Source organism: Paralichthys olivaceus, chromosome 1 (genome assembly GCF_024713975.1).
Source record: "Paralichthys olivaceus isolate ysfri-2021 chromosome 1, ASM2471397v2, whole genome shotgun sequence".
NCBI classification, from domain to species: Eukaryota; Metazoa; Chordata; class Actinopteri; order Pleuronectiformes; family Paralichthyidae; genus Paralichthys; species Paralichthys olivaceus.
The window spans coordinates 8,851,605-8,874,739 of record NC_091093.1 but is presented as its reverse complement, the minus strand read 5'-3'; the positions used below and the strand labels follow the sequence as shown (position 1 = coordinate 8,874,739).

Genomic DNA, 23,135 nt, shown 5'->3' with positions numbered 1-23,135 from the left:
ACACTGGACCTTTAAGCTTTCTAACTTCACACACACTATTTGGATTAAAATTTATTGTAAGGTCATCCTCAAAAGTGACAAAACTAGAGGGACAATGCACATACCTCCACCAAGGCTGATTGGCCACTTTATCAACATATTGCATAATGAGATCAGATACATATTCAATGTACACAGTTTATGTTGTGCAAACTGTCCACAATGAAGACAGGGTGCAGCAGGCAAAGACAGACGCAGATGTCTGCTCTTATCGCCACAAACTCTCTAGACATCTTGGGTGTCTTCTACGTGTATGACAACACTTTTTCACCAGAAGATATTTGTTTTCTTCTTTTTTTCCATCTGTCACAGAACCCTCCCATTTGCTCGCTGTGAATCCTGCGATTTTCCTGACTTCCTGCCGACTTTCTATTAGGGGGCCACGAGTGACATACACACACCTCCTCTAGAAAAATAAACATCCTTGCTTCAGCTTTATGGATGTCACCATAGATTTTATCTGAAGCTCGTCACAACTCTGTAGCCACTGTATGGTTCACCTCTGTTCATTTGCTTGGCTTTACATAAGCACACCTCCCAACCATCCAATCACAACCCTGTAGCCCAAGAACACATCCATAAACCCATACAGACCACACCCCTCTTTTTCCATCATCCTCCACTCCTCACTCCTCCCACCACACTTTGAAGTTCCATTCTCAAACCTTTTGGAAGAGGATCAGACAGGCTGTAAAACAGAATCACTAATTAATTAAGCCAAGTCAAATCTGAAACACTGTTTGTTTGCTCGCCAACAGAGCAGACACAACAGCCCAATTTCTTTCCTCCTGATCCAAATCAGATCAAAGCAGACCTGTCTCATCCCTGGATAGTGGAAAATGCCAGAAATGAAAGGCATCATCCCAGGGAGCTTTCAGCAACTTTTTGGAGAGGACCAGCATTTGGGGTCCCGCTGCTTGATCATCTGAGGTGCTCAAAGGGAACATTGTGCGCAAGGGCAAATCTGTTCCGTAGCAGGCTCAATATGGTGGTGAGATGCTTATCTCGTAGCTAATGAAATGCCGGGAGGAGTAACAGTAATCTGCTATCACTCTCCCCTGTGACCCCCCCCCTCCACCACAGACATAAGCCGGCTCTTTATGAGAGAAGCTGCTGCAAGGGGATTGGCTACACATCAGATCTGAGGGGCAAGACGAGGGCAGCCGAGGCTGGTGGCCGAGGCTGGCAGCCTCCATAACAAACCTCTTCCAGAAGCCCTGCTACACACACGTACATGCATACACTCATCACACCCAGCTTAGCTAGGCTACTTTATTACACACAACTGATCCTGTCCTCTCCTCTCCATTGGGCAGCACAGTGCTGGGTACCAAGGAAATCTTATGACATGAACAAGACACTTCATATTCTAGTGGTATCATAGTAACCTTTAACCTTTGCTCTCCCCCTGTAAGCATGTGTTGTGTGTGTGATCTGAGGGAGAGCAAGGTACATTTCAATTGTGTGTAACTTACTGTGCATGCAACATGACAATAAATCTAATCTAAATCTAACCAGCTGTGCTGTGCTCCTGAGCCACAGCTCCCCCAAATGACACATTTACCACTTGACTGAATTTGCCTTCATAATAATCTTATGATGTATTATGGATATATGTAAATATGAACACATTTTCTATGGCATCTTTTATTGAAGTAAATGATCTTGTTATTTTTTCTCTTTATCATAGAGAATGAACAGCATACTCTTATTTGCAACATCAGTCTTGAAGGGAGGACAGGCTTGGACCAGACTTGGGCTCAACCCAATGACTAAACATCATTTATCAGCTGCTAGTTTGTCTGCTCTCCAGTGATGCAGAACTAATATGAAAGTTTCTGCCACACTTCCAAATTCTGGGCTGGTCGTGTTCGACTTTCCATTTCAGCCTGCACCTCACGTCCGATCCTGTCTTTAAATGGGAGTGAGAATCTCTCAGCTCCCGAAGCTCTTGATCCATGATCACATCACATCAGGGGGAAAAACATGGAGGAATGGGGTCATTTAGCAGAGCTCTGCCATGGGGAGGAGTGGATGAGAGATGGAAGAATTGGGAGGGAAGGTAAAGAGGAACTCATCAGCATGTTGTTGGGAGCTTATAGAACGGGTTTGGACAGAAAGAGCCCAACAAATGCACAAACCCGATTGTTTGCAGGTTTTCGTTCGATTTAAACAAACTGGCCCCAAATGAGACAGTGTAACCTTTGAATATCCCTTTGATGAGGAGCAGTGGGCTTACCTTCTAAGCGGTAATGTTCATCACTGATCCCCTCAGCACATGCTTCAACCATGGAGCCCTGGAGAAAGAAAAGGAAAGAGAACAGGACATATATAATCGTTGTTCCATGTCTTACAGAGGAGTATAATTTTTTTTCACAAAAAACATTTTTAATGTTGCATATTCATAACACAGCTATCCAACACAGATTTGTCTGCGAATATCAAAATTATAGCATTTATATATCTATTTATGAACACAATTTGACAGCTGTGAGATGAGCTTAAACAGTGGCGGAAAGTTTAAGAGGATAGTAATTGTAGAGCTGAAACAAACTGAGAGCAAGACTGGCACTCAGCATTGTGACTATGAAAAAGTATCTAAATCACTACTGCCGAGCCCTGCAGAGAATTCTGGGAATGAGGCCTGGTAGTAGGGTTATTTCAGCGGCGGGCTATGGTTGCAGAGATACGTTCAGAGGCTTTTTTTGTCCAGGACTGCTTTCACCCAGGCCCCCTCTCCTTGCAGTTCTATCTACATACCACAGAGACGGGAGCGATATGTGATACCCGGGCTTCACTGTGGAAAGGTCTGGCTCAGGTATCCACAAAGCTTTACAGTCATCTGGCCAAAACAAACATTAATCATGGGGCTGACAAACGCATATACACCCCCACAAAAAAGAAATCCTAAAATGTTGACTTTTTGTATTACAATTACATATTCAATTTCCTTGTAACTTTTTTACATAAATTCAATGTCAAGTGTTTTCTGTCATGTTGAGGTAGTGTTTATGAATCAAATAACATGATTTGATTAGATACTGTTAAACTAAGTCATTCAGTTCAGTCAATCATCAAGATCAGCTGTACAGACAGAACATTCAACAGCAGACTTATCATAGCCGATGGGCTTCTGTCTTGATAGTCTGTACAGCTGATCTTGATGATTGACTGATTAACCTAATAATGATTGACTTATTAACATAATAATTAACTTCATAAGTCCTCCTTTAATGTAAATGTAGCAGCGTGTGAGTTCATTGTGTACATGCTGGCATTTTCACAAGTGTGTGGGTGTGAGTCAGAGGCGAAGCTGTGACAGTGTGAAAGGAGATTTCTGTGTAATCCAGAGACGTAGAAGGTCAGATGGTGTGATCCTCCTCACACTAGTGGCAGCCAGGCTGCATCACTGTGGGTGGCCTCAGGAAGAGAATACAGCAGATCACAGGACTGACTGACTGGCTAAAGCAGGGATAAACCTGTGTTTGTTGTAGGTTTGAACAGGTCATCACACATTTCGGCAAAGCTTTTATTGCAGGTCTGACACTGCTCAGCTTTCATATGATAAAAGTGTCATCGGTAGTTTCTCTCGCTGTTTTTAGACATGACCTGTGGCTAAAATGCAAAAAACTGGCTGCGGAGTTTACCTGCAGTTTGTCTTTCACACATGCACAACACATTGGGAGGGCCACTGCCCAGACAAGTTCACAATAGCAACAATCCCCTGCATTATTCAGACGAGAGGTGGAGCAGCCGGGTGCAGCAGTCAGAGACCAGGAGCGACATTTTTAATTTTTGCATCTGTAGCGTGTTAGAAGTATCATCAACCCCCCCCCCCCCCCCCCCACTCACTATCTCCTGCTGTTGTTATACATGGAATTCTCCTGGATTTCTACAGACTTTATACTAGAGAGCCAGGCATACAAAGTCTGCAGAAACTGCAGGGCCGCTTACTCAGGAATTTGTGTTCACACATGCATCTCCTCCGAAAAAAATACAGATATATAGTATCTGTGGAGTTCAGTGGAAATCTGAAAGTAGCTACTGTGAACAGAATGCAAGTGTCTTTCCATTAAAATCATCATCAAACTGCAGAATTACCATGGCCACTGTAATGTCATGGAATCGCAATCACACAACTCTGCAGAATGCAGAGTAAAAAATCAAGAAGAAAAGAGACAACCATGGAACTACAGTACACGTGCACACCACCCAGGTGCCAGACCATCATGAATGAGCTGTGCATCAGTGAACACCAACCCCCAAAAGGGATTCATTCATGTATATTAAAAATAGAAGATGGTTACTTCTACAGGTCTTGCTTTGTAGGATTTGTGGTACTTTTCAGCTTTCTGTGGAATTATGAAAATTATTTATTAGTGCTTCAGCCTCCGCCCCATATTTTTTAAGATGACTAATATATTGAAAGAAAATCAATAATAGCAATTAAAAATACACTCTTGTTAAACTGATGTTTTTGGTTTTGATAATCAGAAAGCCTTATTTCAGTGGTTTACAGTAAAGTTTAATCATGTTTTCTCTCCTTCTGTCCATCTACACACTGGCTGTCTCCAACTTGAGTTCTCCTAGATATGGAGGAGGTCCACAAAGGAGGGTTGCGTGACCCATTCAGATAGGTCACAGTCACGGGTCTGACCCACATAACTGAGTGCCTGTAAATTAGACATTAAGACTGGCCTGTTTTCATAATGCCCCATAGAAAAATAAAATGCTTCCACAATCAAAATTCCATATCATTACGCACAGAGACACAAATGCACACACAAAAACGAATAATAAAAAACTTGAATGCATTTTTAGTTTTTTGATGAATGAAAATTATTGAGTGGTCCGCCAAGAACACAAGAAGAGGGGTGAAGAGGAATTTGCTAATTGGTTGTTGTCTGTGGTGGTGAATGTGAACTGTATTATTAGTATACGGGGGTCACTCACACACACACGCACACACACACACACATATGTTTTTGTGGGTGCTGGGCAGCAGAGACTATTATAGCACATTTTGTGTGTACACGTGCGCAAGGGAGGCATGTTGGCATGTGTGTACATGCTGATGTGGAATCAGTAGTATTTATGTATACATTTATTATTTCAAGTAGCCCAATTCCATCAGTGAAAACAGCAGACCTGGTAAACCACGTCAGCCACACAAAAGTTATTATCAATCTACAGACACTGAGATCACATACAGTAGCTAAGCACAAGATAGACTTCCACTCAACTTTGTGGAAGGTAAAGGTGCTCAAATGTGAGTGCACTGAGTGTTTTCTTCTCTTTTAGACTTATACCGAATAGTCTAAAATTTATAAAAACACATTTTATATTTAACTAATAGGGAATAAATGGCATGTTAATAAATCTAGGTATAGTATAACATCTTTCTCAATAAGCTCTCAAAAGTGACACCATATCTGGTTCGAGATTTTCCTATAACCTGCAAATGTTTTCAATATGGGACTAATAAAGGATTTTTTATTTTTTTTGACTTACACAGACACAACCAAGTAGTGAAGAGTCAAAATAATTTTGTGCTTAAAAAAAGCACCAAGTATTGTAATATGATGGGGTGTTGACAAATTGGAATACTAGATGGAATTTCTTTGTACAGCTGAACAGAAAGTGACAGATGCAGCAGTTGTAGTAACAGTGAGGAGTAGAATCTGTGCAGTGACTGTATGTAAAAGTCTAGTTTGTTAAACTACAGAGGATGTACCATGTAAAATCCTTAAACTCTCCACTTAGTCTGACTTGAGATCAAACGACTCAATGTGGATTTTGTCCAAAACTGTGATGCTGGTCACCCCTCTCGAACATGATTCCTCAAGTAATGAGGAATGAGACTTTACAGTTGCAACACTCCCAAAGAGTTGGACCTGAGCATTCAGATTCACTATCGATGAGGACATAGGGTCTCATTAGTTTCTGGACCATATGGTATGCAGGCACAACGACCAGCTATATATGTATGTAAAACTGCAGGAACAAAAGAGCCATCAATCCCCCTTTGGTCAAGCAATGACTCAATAGTGAGCTTCTCTTGGAACCCTTACTAACTCAAGGGTCAGAGGTCACTGTGGGAGAGCATTTTAAGCCATTGGAGAAGTTACCCCACCCCCCAATGGCTCAACTACTGAGCTAACAAGGAAAACGTGAGGTAGCAAGCTTCTCTGCAGCAACTATCAGCACTATTAACTATGTGATTCATAGGGACTACTGATTAACTCTGCAGTACACTGGCTGTTAAAGTGTCAGTGTTTTGCTCCAGTTTATCTCTGTAGCTTCAGCAAAGGTGTCACTTTTCCTCATCTTTGCAGGACTCGGTCAGGTGCTGGCTTCAGGGTACAAACAACCATCTCCCTGATGCACTTGGGATGAGCTAAAAAAAATTTCCAGACATGATGTTAAATGTTCTGTGGCAAGCAGAGCAAGAAGCTTTTTTCTTTCAGCAGCAGCCAGGTCCATCAAAGCTTCTCCTGAGCCTCTCAGACAAGGGATTGTATGGCCCCTGTGTGTTTTAAAGTTGTTTGAGCACCTCAACAGAAAGTGATTTATTATTGGACTACAACACAGAACACACTGTGCCTGCACCATTACAACATCCTACCTACATCACTCACCGGACTGAGGGTCTGTTTGGGTTGGCCATTGGAATCATTTGGCAAACCAGATCTATTCAAGATTTTATGCAAATGGGTATCCCAAAGACAGATTAGCATATTTGAGAATAATAATATTTACTGAAAAACACTATATCAAGTTATTTTTTAAGAGTACAGACCAATTCGTTAAAATTTCTACTGAAACCATCAGCAGAGGGATACCAATTCAACACCAGTGTTTGTTCTGATTCTTGTTAACTATTATAAACTTATTTGATTAACCACTATGGTGGAGAATTAAAGAACATACAGTTTACACATTTGAGTTAGCGATTCTTTGTATCTATGTGAATCTATGTTTTCACTGGTTGTCTGTGTGCTTGGTTGGTTTGTAAGCAAGATTACACTAAAATAACAGAACTGATTTCCATAAAACTTGTGCAGCTCTGGATCAGGGGGCAGATACATAATTGTTTCACTTTTGTTAACACTCTAAGATAGGGCTTTTTTCAAAATTTTAACCATTATATAATTCATAATGAAGCACATTAAGGGAACCAATGTCTATAAGTGTGTGAAATCTGGTGCAGCTTGATTAAATTTAAAGGGACTGTTGGGCCTGGCTGGAGATATGCGCTCTACTGAGTGCCTTTTTGTTATTATGCCAAAATGAATGCACAGAAGAGTATATGTTTGGATAGCATTTAATATTAATTGAAATAGAACTGTTATTAACACCTTAAAGAAATATCTCCAACAAAAGCATTGCTACATATACAGCCTTACATCTCGAAACATACATCCCAAAGATAAAGTCTATGGATATGTATTAATTACTGAAAAACATTATGTCTTAGTTAAAAACTATTTTGACTTCATCTAACCACTGAACCCCCTCACATCCAGTGTAGATGTGAGAGCTGTATTCGTGGCTTTACATCAACAAAGTTAGTCCGTTCTGAGAGGGGAGATAACCTCTTCAACAGTTTCAACCATAACATTTGTCTTAAAAATGGTGAGATAATGTTAAATGACCCAACTGATCCCTTGATCAGCGTGAATAGGGATGAATAAAACATTGACTGAGTACATCCTGAACTATTTTAGAGCAGGGTGCAGCTGAAAAGTGACAGTGCTCAACCAGCCTGCCCTGGATATAATAAGGTTAAAATGATTTCAGCTTCTGCCACTGAATTTTGCATTACAGACTTCATATTGTAAGTAAGAAAGACAGTGAGCACATGCTGGCACAGATCCTACTTGGTAAGTTGAGACAGAAAAGAGAGAAAAGATGCCTCTAGCATCATCCTTACCATGGCACAGCAGACATGGACCCACTGGGCCAATTTTCTTTCTGTGACTATTTGAAAGCAAAAGGGTACATTAAAGTGTAAGTAATATGTACTTGTATGTGATTGTGGGAAAGTCCCACAAGGCCTTTTGGTCTCTGTGCTGTTCGCCTCCACGACCCACCACACAGGCTGACAATTTATGTGGCCGACGACAGCTCCCCCTGATCGAGCGCCAGGGCTCAGTGGGGGCAGGCCTCTAGAGCAATGGCAGCACCACTGGCACTTCATCAAAACCCAGGAAAAATCTCATTAGGACTGCGGCTGGGTGCCTCCTCTTTCGTTCTCCACCCGCCGCAAGGAATCACCTTCAGGACTGCGATGTTCAGAGCAGGGGTGCTGACATGAAGTGGGAAGCCAAGCACATTTGAAGGGCCTTTAGCCAAATGCAAGGGAAGACAAGAGGAGTGACAGAGATAAGGGGGGATGTTGGGAATAGTGGTGGTACCACTGGTTCCACTGAAATTTTTAAACTGAAGATAGCTGAGGTTGCCGACAGCCATATCAACTGAAAAGTGTAAAGTGGTTGTGCTCACTCGTGACTAGGGATGTTGCGATTAACCAATTTTATGATATCTGCAGTTTCATATCGTAAGATCCCTACTTGTGACATAATCTTCACACAGCAGGCCAGGATCAGCATATGTGCATATAGACTGATACAGGCCATATGATAAAATTCAAAGGGACATTGCAAGGCTGTCCTTGTACCAGGTATGTTAAGATGTACTACAACATGTATTTGTACTTTGTCCCACATATTTACAGCCATTAATTAATGTTTATGAATAAGTTATGGAGAAAAACAGCTGTATAGCATGGGGATTTTCAAAGGCTCTAGTGTTGAAAACTGAGAAATAAAACAAAAACTAAAAAAATTTGGAGCTGCAGATTAGCTTAAAGGCATAGAATTACTCACAGAGGACCTCAAGAGAGGAAATACCCATCCCCCTCTATCATTCCAAAGAGTAAACTGAGATACACTGGAGGCATTTTCAAAAGAGCCGAACAGCACAACTCCTAGAATCTGGTGCAGCGCCTGTCCTGCAATATGTGGTGGTGCTGCTGCTGCTGCTGGAACGGACCACCAGTCATCATCAGATGGCAGTTTAAACCCTGGCCCCAGTCTTTTGCACTTCTTTCACCTTCTAGCGACATTAAACAGCCTCATTCAAAGCACCACGTAGCAGTAAAACATGACGCCTAGAGATGGAGCCAAGATAGAGGGTGTTGATGTGAGGTAGTGAAGCGCCACGCTGCCTCTGAGTGGAGCTTCAAAGGGGATCAGTTTTCACACATGAAATAAAGATCTCAGATAATCATGTAGCAAAGCTGAGCTGAAGCGAGACGCTCTAATTTACCGAGGAGGGGTGATGGGGCCAATTTTGAGACAACACCTACAAACTGAAAGCCATGGTAAATTAACGTCTCTGCATTTCACTCTAGCCAAACAAGATGAATTTGTATCGCTTTACAAAGAGACCAATAGGCCTATCATCATCATTATCATACTCATCATCATCACATGATACACTGAGGTAGTTATTTGACTTTGCTCTGGTGGAACAGATGTTTGCTAGTATACAATGTCAGAGCTTCACAACAAAGAGAGCAAATGGATAAAACTGATCTCATGAGACGGCTGCAGCGCAAAGAGGAAGTCAAATCTGCTGTGTTTTTAAAGCCTTTGATAAGAAATTCAACGCCTTTCTCGAGGTCACAGATTGTAAACCCTTTGATGTCGAGCCCCTCACATGAACCATTAACATAACATACACTACCTGGTGGATGATGTTAATCTGAGCCGTTTTACTGTACATTTACTGCAAATTTTATTTTCATTTTTATTAAGTGCACTCAGCAAAAAAGAAACAATTTGGGGGGTTTGATTGATCAAATGAGCAGATATTATCAAGTGGTTGCAATAACCAACTTTGAAACCACATGTAGGCTGCAAATGTCCACTTAAGTTTTCTGCATCTCAACCACTTTGTCTACCTTGACTTTCTACCTTGAAGACCAATCATTTGAGAGGACACACAACTGGATTAGCAATCCTTAAACAATTGCTGGAAAAAAGGGGGTTTGACATCTCTCGGGGAGAATCAAAGACGGACACCTTCTGTGCAGACATTGCGGCCCCATGTCTGACACCTCTCAGTCACGGCACACCCACTCCTCTTCCTGCACCCCAGGAAGGAAATTATAGCCACAGAGTTGGGATCCATCACCAGGTAGGTTGGAGGAAGCGGCTCTATGATTAAAGTGTGCATCGTCAGCAACACCAAGACTGGAGGGGTTGAGAAAGCTGCGCATGCCAGAGGGCTTACTGTGTGAACTTCAGTCCATGACACAGGTCATGCAGAGATTCTCCACACACACACACAAACAGACCACAAAAACTTTACAGAAGTTGATGTTAACGCTTGCATGAGAGGCAATTTCACTCTGTGCACTAAATATTAAGTCAAATTACACTGTGTTGCTGAGTAAATTAACACTCTTGCGTTGCTAGATCAGAGACTTAGAACAACACATTGATGTAAATGTGTGAATTTTCTTGTCTTCCTTTTGTGGACTGATGCACTTGTGCACAGACAGCAGTCATTTCTCAACGTCAGATTTACATTGCAAACACTGCTGGTCACATTACCTCACCCACATCAAAGGCTGCCTCCTGAAAGGCTCAGTGGAATATTAGCAGAGATTTACAGCCTTCATCTCTGTGCTTCAGAAACATGCTGATCTGAAGTAATCTCCCTCCCCCTTACCCTTTTTGTGTTTTATGTGTGAAGTTGGCCAACACTTTAATGACCTATTTAAAAAACTTTTACACCTGCGAGGATAAGCTTTTACAACCAGCCAGCCCCTTGAGCACTAAAACTTACCTGTTACTCAAGGTAACAGCATTTATTATCTTTTGAAAAAATATGTTATCGCAGCAATTAACTTTTACCACACTGTTTATCAAAGCCTTATCTCGTCAGAGAGGAGGAGCAGGAGAGGATACAGGGTGTCAAGATCAAGAGTCAAACTGCATGATCACCCCTACAGCAATTTAACCAATTGCTTAGAGTGCTTTCATTTTCAATGAGAGAAACATTAGGCCACATTCAGGAATGTTTTCAGACAAATGTTCAGACAACTTTATCCTATTCATGAAAAAGATGTGTGTCAGCCATGGTTTGCAAACACCATTGCTGTTGACACTACTGTAATCTTTACCATGCATGAGACTAACACTACTTCTAAATTACAATCACAATCAGATTTATTGCCAAGTGGGTTTTCAACATTCAAGGAATGTATCGGAAAATAGGGAGAAAGCTAAATGCAAATTAAGTACTGTAGTACAAAACTATATAAAAACATTAAATATATGACCATAAAAGTAAAACATAAATACACATAAAAAGATGTGCAATATGACAATATGTGTAACAGATAACAGATTGTGCAGAAGATTTGCAAGGTGTGCAGGTAGTTGCTGCTAATTATCGTTACCTTATTGTCATTTTTATTGGTTGATGTGGCTACCAATGTTTTTGTCATGTATGGGCTGTTCAATGTGGAGTACCTTTGATTTGAAAAGATGGAGGAAATTGAGTAATGTGGTGAGTAATGTGGTCGAGACAAGAAGGAAAGAGAGAGGAAGTAGAGGAAAAGAAAGAGGTGAGAGAGATTTATCTAAAATTAAGTTCGATTAATTTTTAAATTAACTGTTGCATATTACACAGGCCTACCTACCAGGTGCCTGGACTGGTCGTCAGGCTCAAAGGGACAAATCCACGTGGGCTGCTACTTTCTCCACCAGCCAATGAACTCAATCAACACAATCAACTTGGGACATTGCATTCCCAAGAGGAAGCTATTGACTAGGAGGGAATGGAAACAGCCTTTCACTTGGCCTTGATTTACAGGTAGTCTCTGCCTGCCAAGAGTGACAAATCACAGCATTATGGCCCTCTGAATTCAGAGTAGAGCTCAGTTCCAAAAAATGAGAAGAAGAGAGAGAGAGAGAGTCAAAATGATACACCTCATCGCCAAAAGCTTGTGGGGCAGCAACAGAATATCTCACCATTCATGTAGGAAGTTAGTTCACTTTGAAACCTTTAACTCCCTTGGCAAAAATGGCAGAGCAGTCCAGCTGACTTAACATGGGCTTACAAAGTGTGTGCATTTGTGTCAGTCTTTTCTGCAAAAATAGGATGGATTAAACATTCAACACACATGGTTGACAGCATGCCTGCTTCCCTACTTAAGGATCCAAGTGTTATGTTTTAACACTGAGTGTGCTACACTATGTCTAGAGGGTCTTAGCAATTAGCCAAAGCTCTCTTTGAGGAGAGACAGTGCTTTAGTCGTCTGGGTGGCTTTAGACGCCAATCTCAAGTGCTCGAAAGTGTGGGAGGAACAGCGTTATAGTCGGGAAGTCTACTTCGAGGGCAGCAAGAAAGTGACAGGCACTTCAACCTTTTTCCACAGCCAAATGAGAGGAAACTTCTCTGGAGCTCATCATGTCACTTGCTACAGCATAAAGGATCTCATTCTAAAATATTATACAGTATATTCATGCTGGTAAATTACTTGATATTCAGTTGTGTTTCAAAAACTCAAAAGATTGTGCTACCTAAAAAACCTTCCTCTGGAGGACAAATCAGTTTAGGACTAAAGTTTCCTCTGTAATGTGGTTTTTATCATCTGATGCAGCTAGGACACAGTAGTTTAAAACATGGAATGCAGATAATGGTTTTCACTCTAAAATCACATTGATCTGTGGAATCTGATTTATTAGGGCTACACTTGGAGTGCAGTGCGTATTCAGTCAAACCAAAATACACATGGTGAAAGAGAAACTGTAGATGAGGACATGACGTAAAATCTTATCTTTGGATTCAGATTACGACAACTCATCTAAATGACATGGTCAGTTATATTTATTCAAAGCTGGTTACTAAACCTTGTAACTGCTATCAACAGCAGAGCTCCATGTGACAGGTGGCTGTTAAGAAAACCTCTAACGCGTGCATGTTGACCAGATGGAACTGACCTCACACCAAGGTGGCCATTCGTCCTCTGTGCCTGTGCACAAACATATCCATACACTCCCCTATACACACACGCGCACATCATGTTTGGAGCAGACTTCCTGCCAGCCACAAGCCACTACCTCTAAACATCCCTCACATCTGACCTTTAAACTGTGGAACTAAAATCTCTATAATTACAGTGAGTGTTTCAACTTAGCAAGTAAACATAGCAGCCGAAATAGACACTTCAACTACTATATACAACTATGCTGGTGCCAGAGCCTTTCTATTCATAGCTGACTGGAATTAGCGGCTTGTGTCACCGCTCACTATAATGAACTTGTGATTGAGTAAACTGCAACTAAATGCTACTACCAGTGCTTAGTCACAGATTAACATATCAAAAATATTTTTGAAAAAGCTAAGCCATACATGTTCTGTCCATTTAGTCTCCCTGAATTTACTCAACAATCTTGTAACTTTAATTTATTTTGCAGTTCTATTGTATTGTCTTATGTCGTCAATATAAGTGAACATAAAGTTCAAATGGAAATACATTCACATGTAAAACTCGGTCACATTTTAAAGTGTTTTTTGTGAGCCTTAGGGAGCATAATGCTAATTTGCAGTCTTCTAAAGACTTCAGTCCAAAGAAGCTGTTTTCCTCCCAAACTCGAGCAAGCATAGTGGGGAGAGTGTGGGTTCGACGGACAGGGCAAATGGCTCTTAGGGGAGGACAAGGTTGGCCTGCATCATTGAGAGTCTACCGGGTGAGGTCCTCTTTGGGTTGCGGCACCTGTGGAGCATAAACACATCAGGGGAGGGCATCTTTCCTTTCAGCAGGGCCGCTCCTCTGTTTAGCTTTCCTTCCACCAAAAACATCCCCGAACACACAATCCAGACCTCCTCCAGCCCTGGCGCCACAGGAAGAGCTGAAGAGCCCTGGAACCTCTGTCTGTGGGAGGCACAATGCTCTCCCAACTTTGTTTACCTAAATCCACTTCCTCTATTCCCTCTACCTCAGGTGGCCTACGAGCCCCGGTCACCAAAGCTCTACAACACAAGGAGAATAAATACAACAGCAGGGCCCAAGGAAGCTGTGGAGTCCATCACTGGCTTTTCCCTACTTCTAGTTTGTAAGAAAAACAAGTGGAAGGGAACCACGCTGGGACCCTGTGTCTGCTAGCAGTGATAAATGGATTCACATATTAGAGTAAACAAATGGGTAATGTGGGTATGTATATTTGTGGGGCCTGTGTGCTTCATGGACCATGAGAGAACATGCACGCTTTTGTGCATGTGCACATTCTCATGAGAGCTTAATAGCAGTTTTATGCAGATGTTGTCTCATTCTATTTGAGAGCCACTCTGAGTGCTCAGTCAAATTATTCAGCACTTGCTGCACAGGCCATAGCTCAACCCGCGGGGGAACCTGATAAACAAACAAGAGAGAATTATTCAGGGTTTAAACACTTAAACACCCACTTCAGCAGAGCCTTTAAAGTGGGTGATAAAATGGGCACCAAGCTCCCACAGAAAGCTCAGAGGAGCTCAGCGCCACCACAGGAGTAAGTCACCTAGAGTTCCTCCCAGAGCGTCACAGCGTTTCAGGCAGCCAATTGGGATTCGTTTATTGTGCATGTTCATATAGCATTGACGATTAAAATATGATTTATCAGTCTATACAATAAATGATACAACCATTGCCTGTTCAGTGTAGTTAACTCTAACTCTACTTGAACAATTTTAAGGGCCAGTGTGTAAGATTTAGGTGAAAGGGAACTATTGGCAAAAATTTTATGTAGAATAATCCTCATGCTGTTTTCACTAGTTCATTTCATCTAAATTGTATGAATTGTTGTTTTCTTTACCCCAGAAAAGTCCCTTTATATTTAAATACTTTATACTTACATCGAGGGGGTCCTCTCTGCAGAGGCTGCCATGTTTTTTATAGTAGACCAGACTGGACAAACTAAACACCTTTTGAGTTTTTATGACAACTGAAGGCTCCACAGGAGGGTTGAGATGAGGGGTGTTCAGCTGCAACATGAAATTTCAACATTCGATATCACTAAATTTTACACACTGCACCTTTACATTTTTTTCTCATTTAGATTAGTATTTATCTATTAGATTTATTACATTAAATTTGCACCCTTCGTCGGTCCTTGATCAAACATATTAACCATTAAACCATTATTAATTTAAATATGTATCATTTAATTACTCTCCTTCCATGAGGAAACACTTTCGTGATGCTTTTCAACAGGAATTTGTGTCTCAGACATATTGACCCAGATCAAAAGGGTTGAGATATGTGAGCATTGCTGCAAAGATGATGATGTCATTTAGACAAACTTATTTAGATGGTTTTTCACACTATTTATAGTATTACTAGGCACATGCTTATCACTTGGAAGCAATTTAAATCTGGGTCAAGTTTCAAAAATAGGGTAAACTGACAGCAACTATATACATCCTCTAAAAACCAAACTATCCCTTAGAATGTTTTTAATAAATGCCACCCTCAACTGTGGAACAAAACCCTGCAGCCTAAATGTAAGCGTGGAAGGGGTGGTGAAAGACTCTTTGATCAACAGCTATCCGTTGCTCCAAATTGAGTGTATATTTTGGGGAAACAAAGCACAATCTCAGCTGCTAATCCCCTGAGATTCAGAGCACATTCTCGCACAAGCCTTTCATCTCTGGCGTGCATCCGAACAGCTGACTGCAGACATACAGCATACTTACATGCACATGCATGTACAGATGTGCACATTCGTGAGCACCACTTCACGCACAATGAAAACACCAAAGACACTGTTTAATTTGTAATCACACTATTATCTAAAATAAGGAGTGTTTTTATTAACTTAAAAGATAGTGGTAGAGAGACCACTGTAACTATACAAGATAAATCCAATACTGTGTTTATCAATAAAATCAGATCATTGACAGAGGGAAACATTGGCACAGAAAAGAGAAAAGTGATCAGATATATTCATGCTACTAGAGCTTTACCCTACTCTTAACTAGAGCCTGACCATATATCAGCCAGTTTTTGCCTAGATCTGCTGGTGACCTGCCCAGGGCTCACCCCACCTGTCATTTAATGCCCCCCACCCAACCCACCCCCACCTTTGTGATCCTCAAGGATAGATGGATAGATGGATGGCTGGATACTGATGTGACATCATAAAAACTTTTTTACATAAACAAAATGGCATAAAAAATATGCCTGGGGTAATTTATAAATAGTGAAAAAGCATAAATGGATAAATATTATACAACGAGAGAGTATGTTTGTCCCAAATACTACCAGGCAGTTACTAGCCAATTTCCTTTCACCCGCAGCAGGGGAACAAAATTATTATACACATAAATACATACATAGGAATTGATATACCAATGTTGGAATGTTTTACTTCCTTCAGTTTTGGCCCCAATTATCCAGTATCGGTCTGGATCTTCTCTGAACAACATTCACAGAAATCCTTTCTTGAAGGAACCATTCACAGCCACTGCTTTGTCACACAGGACAAACTCCTCCAGCTTTTAATAATCTATGTGACACACGATGCCGGATGTGACATTAAAGCCACCTGCATGTCCTCAAACCTCCCAGTCCCCAAGCTATACTGACATCAGCCCAAGACTTCAACTCCATCTTCTCATGGGAAAGAAGAAAAAAAACACAGAGCCCTTCTATGGCCAGGTGCTACCCCTCCTCCCCAAAGGCTACGGCTTTTCTTCTCTTTAGAGTGTGGGTCCAAACTTTTCTCCCAGCCTCTTCAAAGAGCAACAACAGGCCCTTGGTCCCTTGGGAGCACAGAGGGGGTAGAGCCCGGTGGGAGAGGGGCATACGTCACGCAGCACGCACAAGAGGCCAGCCGGTGGGAAAAGAAAACGCATAGGGAGAAGACAGAAAGACGGAGAGAAAGAGGAAGAAGAGTCTGCATTTGTAAGGTGCTTTCAGCTTCTAGGTAAGGGCCTTTGCTTTGTGAAAACGGCAAAGAGAGAAAAAACAAAACAGCTGAAGCAAAAAAAATAAAAAATCAACGGGGTGCAAAACCTGCCATGTCTTTTATCAGACTTGGAGGCTGAGGGAATGTGTTTTAAAGCTTTAGGCCTACTTTCAAATAAACCCTCTCTACTTTTATAGAAAACTTAACAAAATCAAAGAGCTGGCAACCGACTGCGAGACAATGGCGTTGGGGGCAGAGGTTCCACTGTGATTTGCTTTTGAGTTGCATTCTGTCGTTAGACACACCTTTTGCTTTTTGTCTACGTTCCATATAAGTTGATGGAAGTTGAAGAAAGAAATGGGCGCTTTGGAATTGTCAGAGCGGCAGCTTGGGAGGACTGGAGGTGGAGGGGTCGCTTTTACTACACAAAGGGTAGGGCTTCACAGCGGAGGAGGAGCCATCAATGTCACAACAAACACCTCAATGCGTTGCCCACACTTCAAATGCAGATTCAACAACACACGGCCACAGGGCAAACGCAAGAAACAGATGGAGGCTAGAAGGGAAGAAGGGAGGAGAGGGGAGGATAAGAGGAGGGGGGAAAGGGATTTAAGAACAGAACATGATTACTTTGTGAGAAATAACCATCAAAGCTGATTATTTATGAAGTTAGGAATGACATGTGACAAACATAATACCTCTTTTTCATCCCATGCCAAGACAGGCCACCTCAAAAACTTGCCACCAGAAATTTGAACTCCCCAGTCTGTGGCCCTATCAGCATCTATGTCAGCAACATAATTCTACAGGGTGCACATAACATATCAAATTAATGGGTAGGTGTAGACACCATGCTGTACACATGGGAGAAAGTGTGCCCAGGCTCACATGACCTGGAACTCAGACCCACAGATCCACCTGCCCACACCACTCACTCACTCTCTCAGTCACTGAACACTGCATCTGACGACACAACTCATGAATGGGTACAGGGTCTGCATGGAATATAATTTACGTCCTGTCCACAGTAATACAGTTATTTGGCTAAACAAACAATGACTATGTACTATGTACACGTTTCTCTCAATTTGGTTCACACTGCTCAGTCTTTTAACAAATTTACAGCTAAATTTAGATTCACTGCACGACATTACTGGCGTTCATAGGCATCTGCCTCGCCCAATATTGCTTGGACCAAAGCTTTCTTCTTTGGTATTTGAAAGATCGTTGATTGACTTTATGGCCACCTACTGGCCCAGCATGGCATGAGTGTTTGTAGTAAATGTGTTCTCGTCTAGACGAGATACTTTGTAAAAAGGTTGTGTTAAAAAACAAACAACATCTGCAGTAGTGTAGACGAGGCTCAAGCAATCAAGAGCATCTATGTGTCCCAGTCTATCTGTAACTGCTCCACCACAATTTCAATCTGAACCCATTGATGAAGACAAACTACTAATACGAGTAGCTCTGCAAAACAATGACTTCCCTAAAACCAGCACAGGGAATAAGGATGGAAAAACGCCGGATCAAAGGAATTCCAAGCGTGGACTCCCCACTGTTGACACCCGACCCTCATTCTCCTGGTACCCAGTTCAGCTGGAAGGGGGGCTCAGAGAACAGCGGATATAAATAACTGTCTCACCAGGTATTCTATACAATGAAGACAGCTTTTAAAGCTAAGTGAGTTAACTCGCATTCTCTCACCTAAGATGTTAGCCTCTGTCTTTATCTGAGGGCACTGTGGGGTCAAGCTTTAAAAGTCCTTCTCACAGAGCACAAAGATTTTTTTAATACAGATACATTTAAAAATATTAATTTTACCGCAATTTTTGGGAGTAAAACAGTTATCCAACATGGAATTTTTGTGATATTTATATTTAAAAAAGGAAGCAACAGAATGACAAATAAAACATAATCTGAAAAATTGCAATGTTGAAAGTTATATAAATGTTTGGATAATAACATAGCTTACACCACACACAAAACTTATGGGTATAAATTGAGAATGTTTATCTGACTGATGATCAGTTTGATGAAATTATTTATCTACGGCATGATAAAAATTCAAAGGGGAACAGAAACATTATACTCCCCCTAGCAGTGATCATCACTCATCCTGCTGCTGAAATGAATATCTAAATACAACAGATATTTAGGGATCTTGTGAGGGAACTGGCAATTTGTTTATGTCTTTGTTTTACAACCCACCTTGTTAAAAAGGGAAAATTGGCTATTGTATCCAGAACATTCACAGCATGTGTAAATATACACAACATGAAATTCTTTCAATGAGGAATCAGATGCAGAATGCGAAAGTCTTGGATTGTTACAATATCAATTTAAGCATGAGTACTTTTTTTTTTCTACCCTCCAAGTGTTGAGCTGATACAAATCTTGACATCAGATATTTACAGATATGTCCTAAGAAACAACTAGATGCAAATATATGGTTTAATCTTCAAAATTAAACATTTTAAATTTGGATCGACTTCCTAGAACCAAAGAATCTAAATATTGATGATGGAAACAGCTTTTCTCATGTATAAGTTCTCCCTTCGAGCTAGGAAAGTCATTAGCCACCCAGACTTACATTATTTACACAAACTTAACTCCAAATTGTTCTAAAACATCGAACAATTACAGGAGGCTGCTGTTATATCCTGGGCCAGTAATAAGTCATAAGGAAAAGAGGCACATAAATACCTCCAGGAACAAAAAATAAAAGTTTGTTTTTGTGGCTATAATGTCTGGTAATTGCATGGTAATAATGTGGATATAAATGTGTAAAAGCCCTAAGCGTATGAATTCCACTGAAAACATAAAGTAAGTGACCACGTAGCTTTTCTGCTGCTGCAGCAGCATCAACACGCTCTAAAATACATCGATATTTTCTGGTGTTCCTCATCAAGTCAGTCTGAAAAAAATGTATCCTGCAGACACAGCATCTACTATGTGAAGTTTGCTGCAGCTTTGGGCATGTCAGGATTGGCAATATTAATATCATGTGGACCTAACATGTACAGCTACTAACCCCCCCAACACTCGACAATGACAAACTCATGCCAGGGGTTTAAAGCACTTATGCCTTGCTCATTACAGATCCACCATGCAACACTGCGACTGCGCTTCAGGTAAACAGAAGCTTGAGCACTGTGCAGCAGACGACAAAACAACGGTGGACTTTAGACATGACTTTGGTGATAATCAGAAGATAATTCCATTGCCTAAGACTTCCTCAAGTTTGTTGTTTGCCTCCTTTTCACCAGAATGCAGACAAATCCTCATTCCAAAGTCTAATATTCCCAAGAATCCAAAATAGCCAACGCAGTTGTGTCTTGCTCGCACGTTAATGAGTCTAAATACATGATGGTATAACATGACCTGAAAACGCGAGGTGCTGCATGATGCAAGAATTAAAGTTATGTCATTATGAAAGCAATTAAGAGGGAAAGAAAGAGAAAATAAGACCAACTGGATTCTAGTCTTTTTCAAAATGGCAAGCAGCTTAAGGAGCTGTCAAGCAATTTAAAGGGAAACCTGAAGAAAATCACAGGAGGTGCTCTGCTGTGTTGAAAATGCAAGAGCTTCTGGAGTCTGGGCTGTATTCAATAGATAGATGCATTTCTGTTCAAAGTTGCTGGATTGTGGGTGGAGGAACTGATTTTCTTTTTTTTCCTTGATGGGCTCTAATTCCTCAAACATTTCTGCCTTTGAGGAAGGCATCACTAACCAAAGAGGCTTAAGGCTCCTCTGAAGCAGTTCCAAAGGATTTCAGCACTTGACAACAAATGCGCAGTGTTTACACCAGTGCCAAAATACAAAACAAGCATGACCTCCGACACTTCTCCCCAGCATTTACAATCCGCACTTGTCACCAGTCTGCCACACGGCAATGCTTTCAACTCAAGACTTGATCTATTGTTACCTGTAGAAATCCCTCTGATCGGTGCACTTAATACCAACATGTGTTCCCTACACAACCAGATGAGGGTCTCCCCTAAAGGAGAGTTCAAATTAATCTTGTCAAATTGTCACAATGAAAATAATCTGTAAAGCCATTCTCAAAAATGAAATCCAAAAAACATCAGCGCAATGGGGTCCAGACTTGAGTTTGCCTTTCACATATGAAGAACAAAGGAGGAGGTTGTTTGGGTGAGATATGTTTGCAACAACATAAAAAAAATGTCTGGAGCATTCAGGTGAAGACATGACATTAGATTGAATGCAGATATCACATGTTTTTGTTTACATCACAACACCAATGTCAACCATTATTTCCAAAAGCTCCCGAATCTCATTGTCTTTCCAAGCTGACATCTCGGTCTGCGTTTTCTACTTGTCTTCAATGCGCCCACTCACTCGCAGGGAATTCTCTGAAAAATCTCCTGCTGTATTCTCACATTCGCTTATTCTGGGCTTTCTCTGGAGTTTTAACCCAGGAGCTGGCAGGAGAAAATCCAGAGTTCAGTGCATGTCTGGAAGCAGCTTCACAGACACAGTAACGCAGTGTCTGGAGATTTTATGAAGGGGCTGGCAAGAGAAACGTCAGAGAGTCTCCGCAGCAACTGATTTGGACATTAACAGTTCTCATATAAAACCTTTACCGATAATTTCAGGAGAAAATCTGCAGTTTAGAGAATGTCTGAAAGCACCTTAACAGAAAGAACAATTAGGGGTCCAGAGTTTTTACTAGGGGTCAGGCTGGAGAAGTCGTAGAAGGCAGCAACTGATTTGGACATTTGCTTTCTCTCAACAATTTCTGATAGTTTCAGGATAATATCCGGAGTTCAGAGCACGTCTGAAAGCAGCTGGTGTTCATGCAGTCCACTCCAAGAGTTTGTGCTCATGCAGTTTATTGGAAGTGAACCTTCAACTCACTAGTGCAGCCAACGTGAATAGACGCCTGGTAAAAGTTTGAAAGCTTGAACAAAGTTAGTCAGGACTACGAGTGTAAACCACACTGGAGCCTCCGCGTAGTTTTATACAACATCCCTGCAAAACTGCACCAAAACCATCTCGTTCTTTCGGGGAAATGCGGACGAGCACCGCGGCGTGACTAGACAACACTTCGGGAAGCCTTTCCCAGTACGCTGCCTCGCCGTGGAGGACTCGAAGCTCGCGGAAGACGCGCTACTCACCCGTGCAGTCAAGCCGCAGCTTCCCCTGTGGTGACAGTCCCGCCGCTCGAGGCGAGAGCTCGTGCAGTAGTACTTCTGCTTCACGAGCCAGTCGTCCAGTCCCTTCCGCGCCAAACACGCGTTCACTACGAAACTGTCGCCTGGAAACAAAGAGGAGCCCCGTTACTCTCAACTGCGTCTGTCCATCTTCAGAAACACTCTCAGACTCCGGTGAGAGTCCGGAGTGAAAGCTGAGAGAACATATGAGAAAAGTGAGGCACGGTACGAACAGGCGCTCTTACCTTCGGGACTCTCCCTCGGTTTACAAATAGCGGCTGTGGGAGAAAAAGACAGAGAAAGACCAGACAGACAGAAAACAATGAAATACTGTTACTGGAAAGTGTCGCGGCGGCAGAGGGACGAAGTGTGGCCGTGATTTGCTCTGAGGAGAAATGGAGCTCACCATGTTTGGAGTGCAGTTTACCCATTTCTATGCATCGAGGTGTAGTTGAAAACCATCAGACGAATATAATCCAGAGAAGGAAATGTAAAAAGAAGAAGGAGACGGGCTGAGGTATCCAGACAGAGGAGAACCCGTGAGAGCAGCCTGAGCTCAGTCAGTGCGACTGGAGGAACCACAGCGTTTGATCCAGAGATCACTGTCATCAGGCACATACACACACTCACACAGCTTCCTGCCAGCTCTTTCACAATAAACGGAGACACCAAAATTATGAAAATAAATGCCCAACTTTTGTTAACTTTTGAAAAAGGAAAAACAATTATTATTACATCAAAAGTCTACAGGCTAGTACACGTGTATTTCCAGTTCAGTTCTATCTATATGGAACTTATTGTGATTTCATGTGTGTTGTTATTTCTATCAGTCACAGGGTCTGCATTTACTCCATTTACACTTTATATTTTTATTTTCACTTATGTATTTATCATGACTTAATACCCTTCTGTACTCTGTTGTATGTGGTGTTATTGTATTCTTTAAGCAAGCTGGCAC

At 41.6% G+C, this 23,135-nt stretch overlaps 1 protein-coding gene and 1 long non-coding RNA gene across 2 annotated transcripts in view; one reads left to right on the top strand and one right to left on the bottom strand.

Moving 5' to 3' along the window:
* Positions 1-22,798, bottom strand: part of nkd1 (NKD inhibitor of WNT signaling pathway 1) — a 33,825-nt gene extending 11,027 nt beyond the window's left edge. The window contains exons 1-4 of the mRNA XM_020080237.2: positions 22,584-22,798; positions 22,423-22,455; positions 22,142-22,281; positions 2,279-2,336 (exon numbers count right to left, since the gene is read on the bottom strand). Coding sequence (XP_019935796.1) covers positions 2,279-2,336; positions 22,142-22,281; positions 22,423-22,455; positions 22,584-22,608 — 256 coding nt within the window. The 5' untranslated portion in view covers positions 22,609-22,798. The remainder of the gene's footprint in view (positions 1-2,278; positions 2,337-22,141; positions 22,282-22,422; positions 22,456-22,583) is intronic.
* On the top strand, positions 6,106-12,241 carry LOC138405364 (uncharacterized). The gene is made up of 2 exons (XR_011239075.1): positions 6,106-10,242; positions 11,746-12,241. It is a non-coding gene; the product is annotated as an uncharacterized lncRNA (long non-coding RNA).
* Positions 22,799-23,135: the final 337 nt, after the last annotated feature.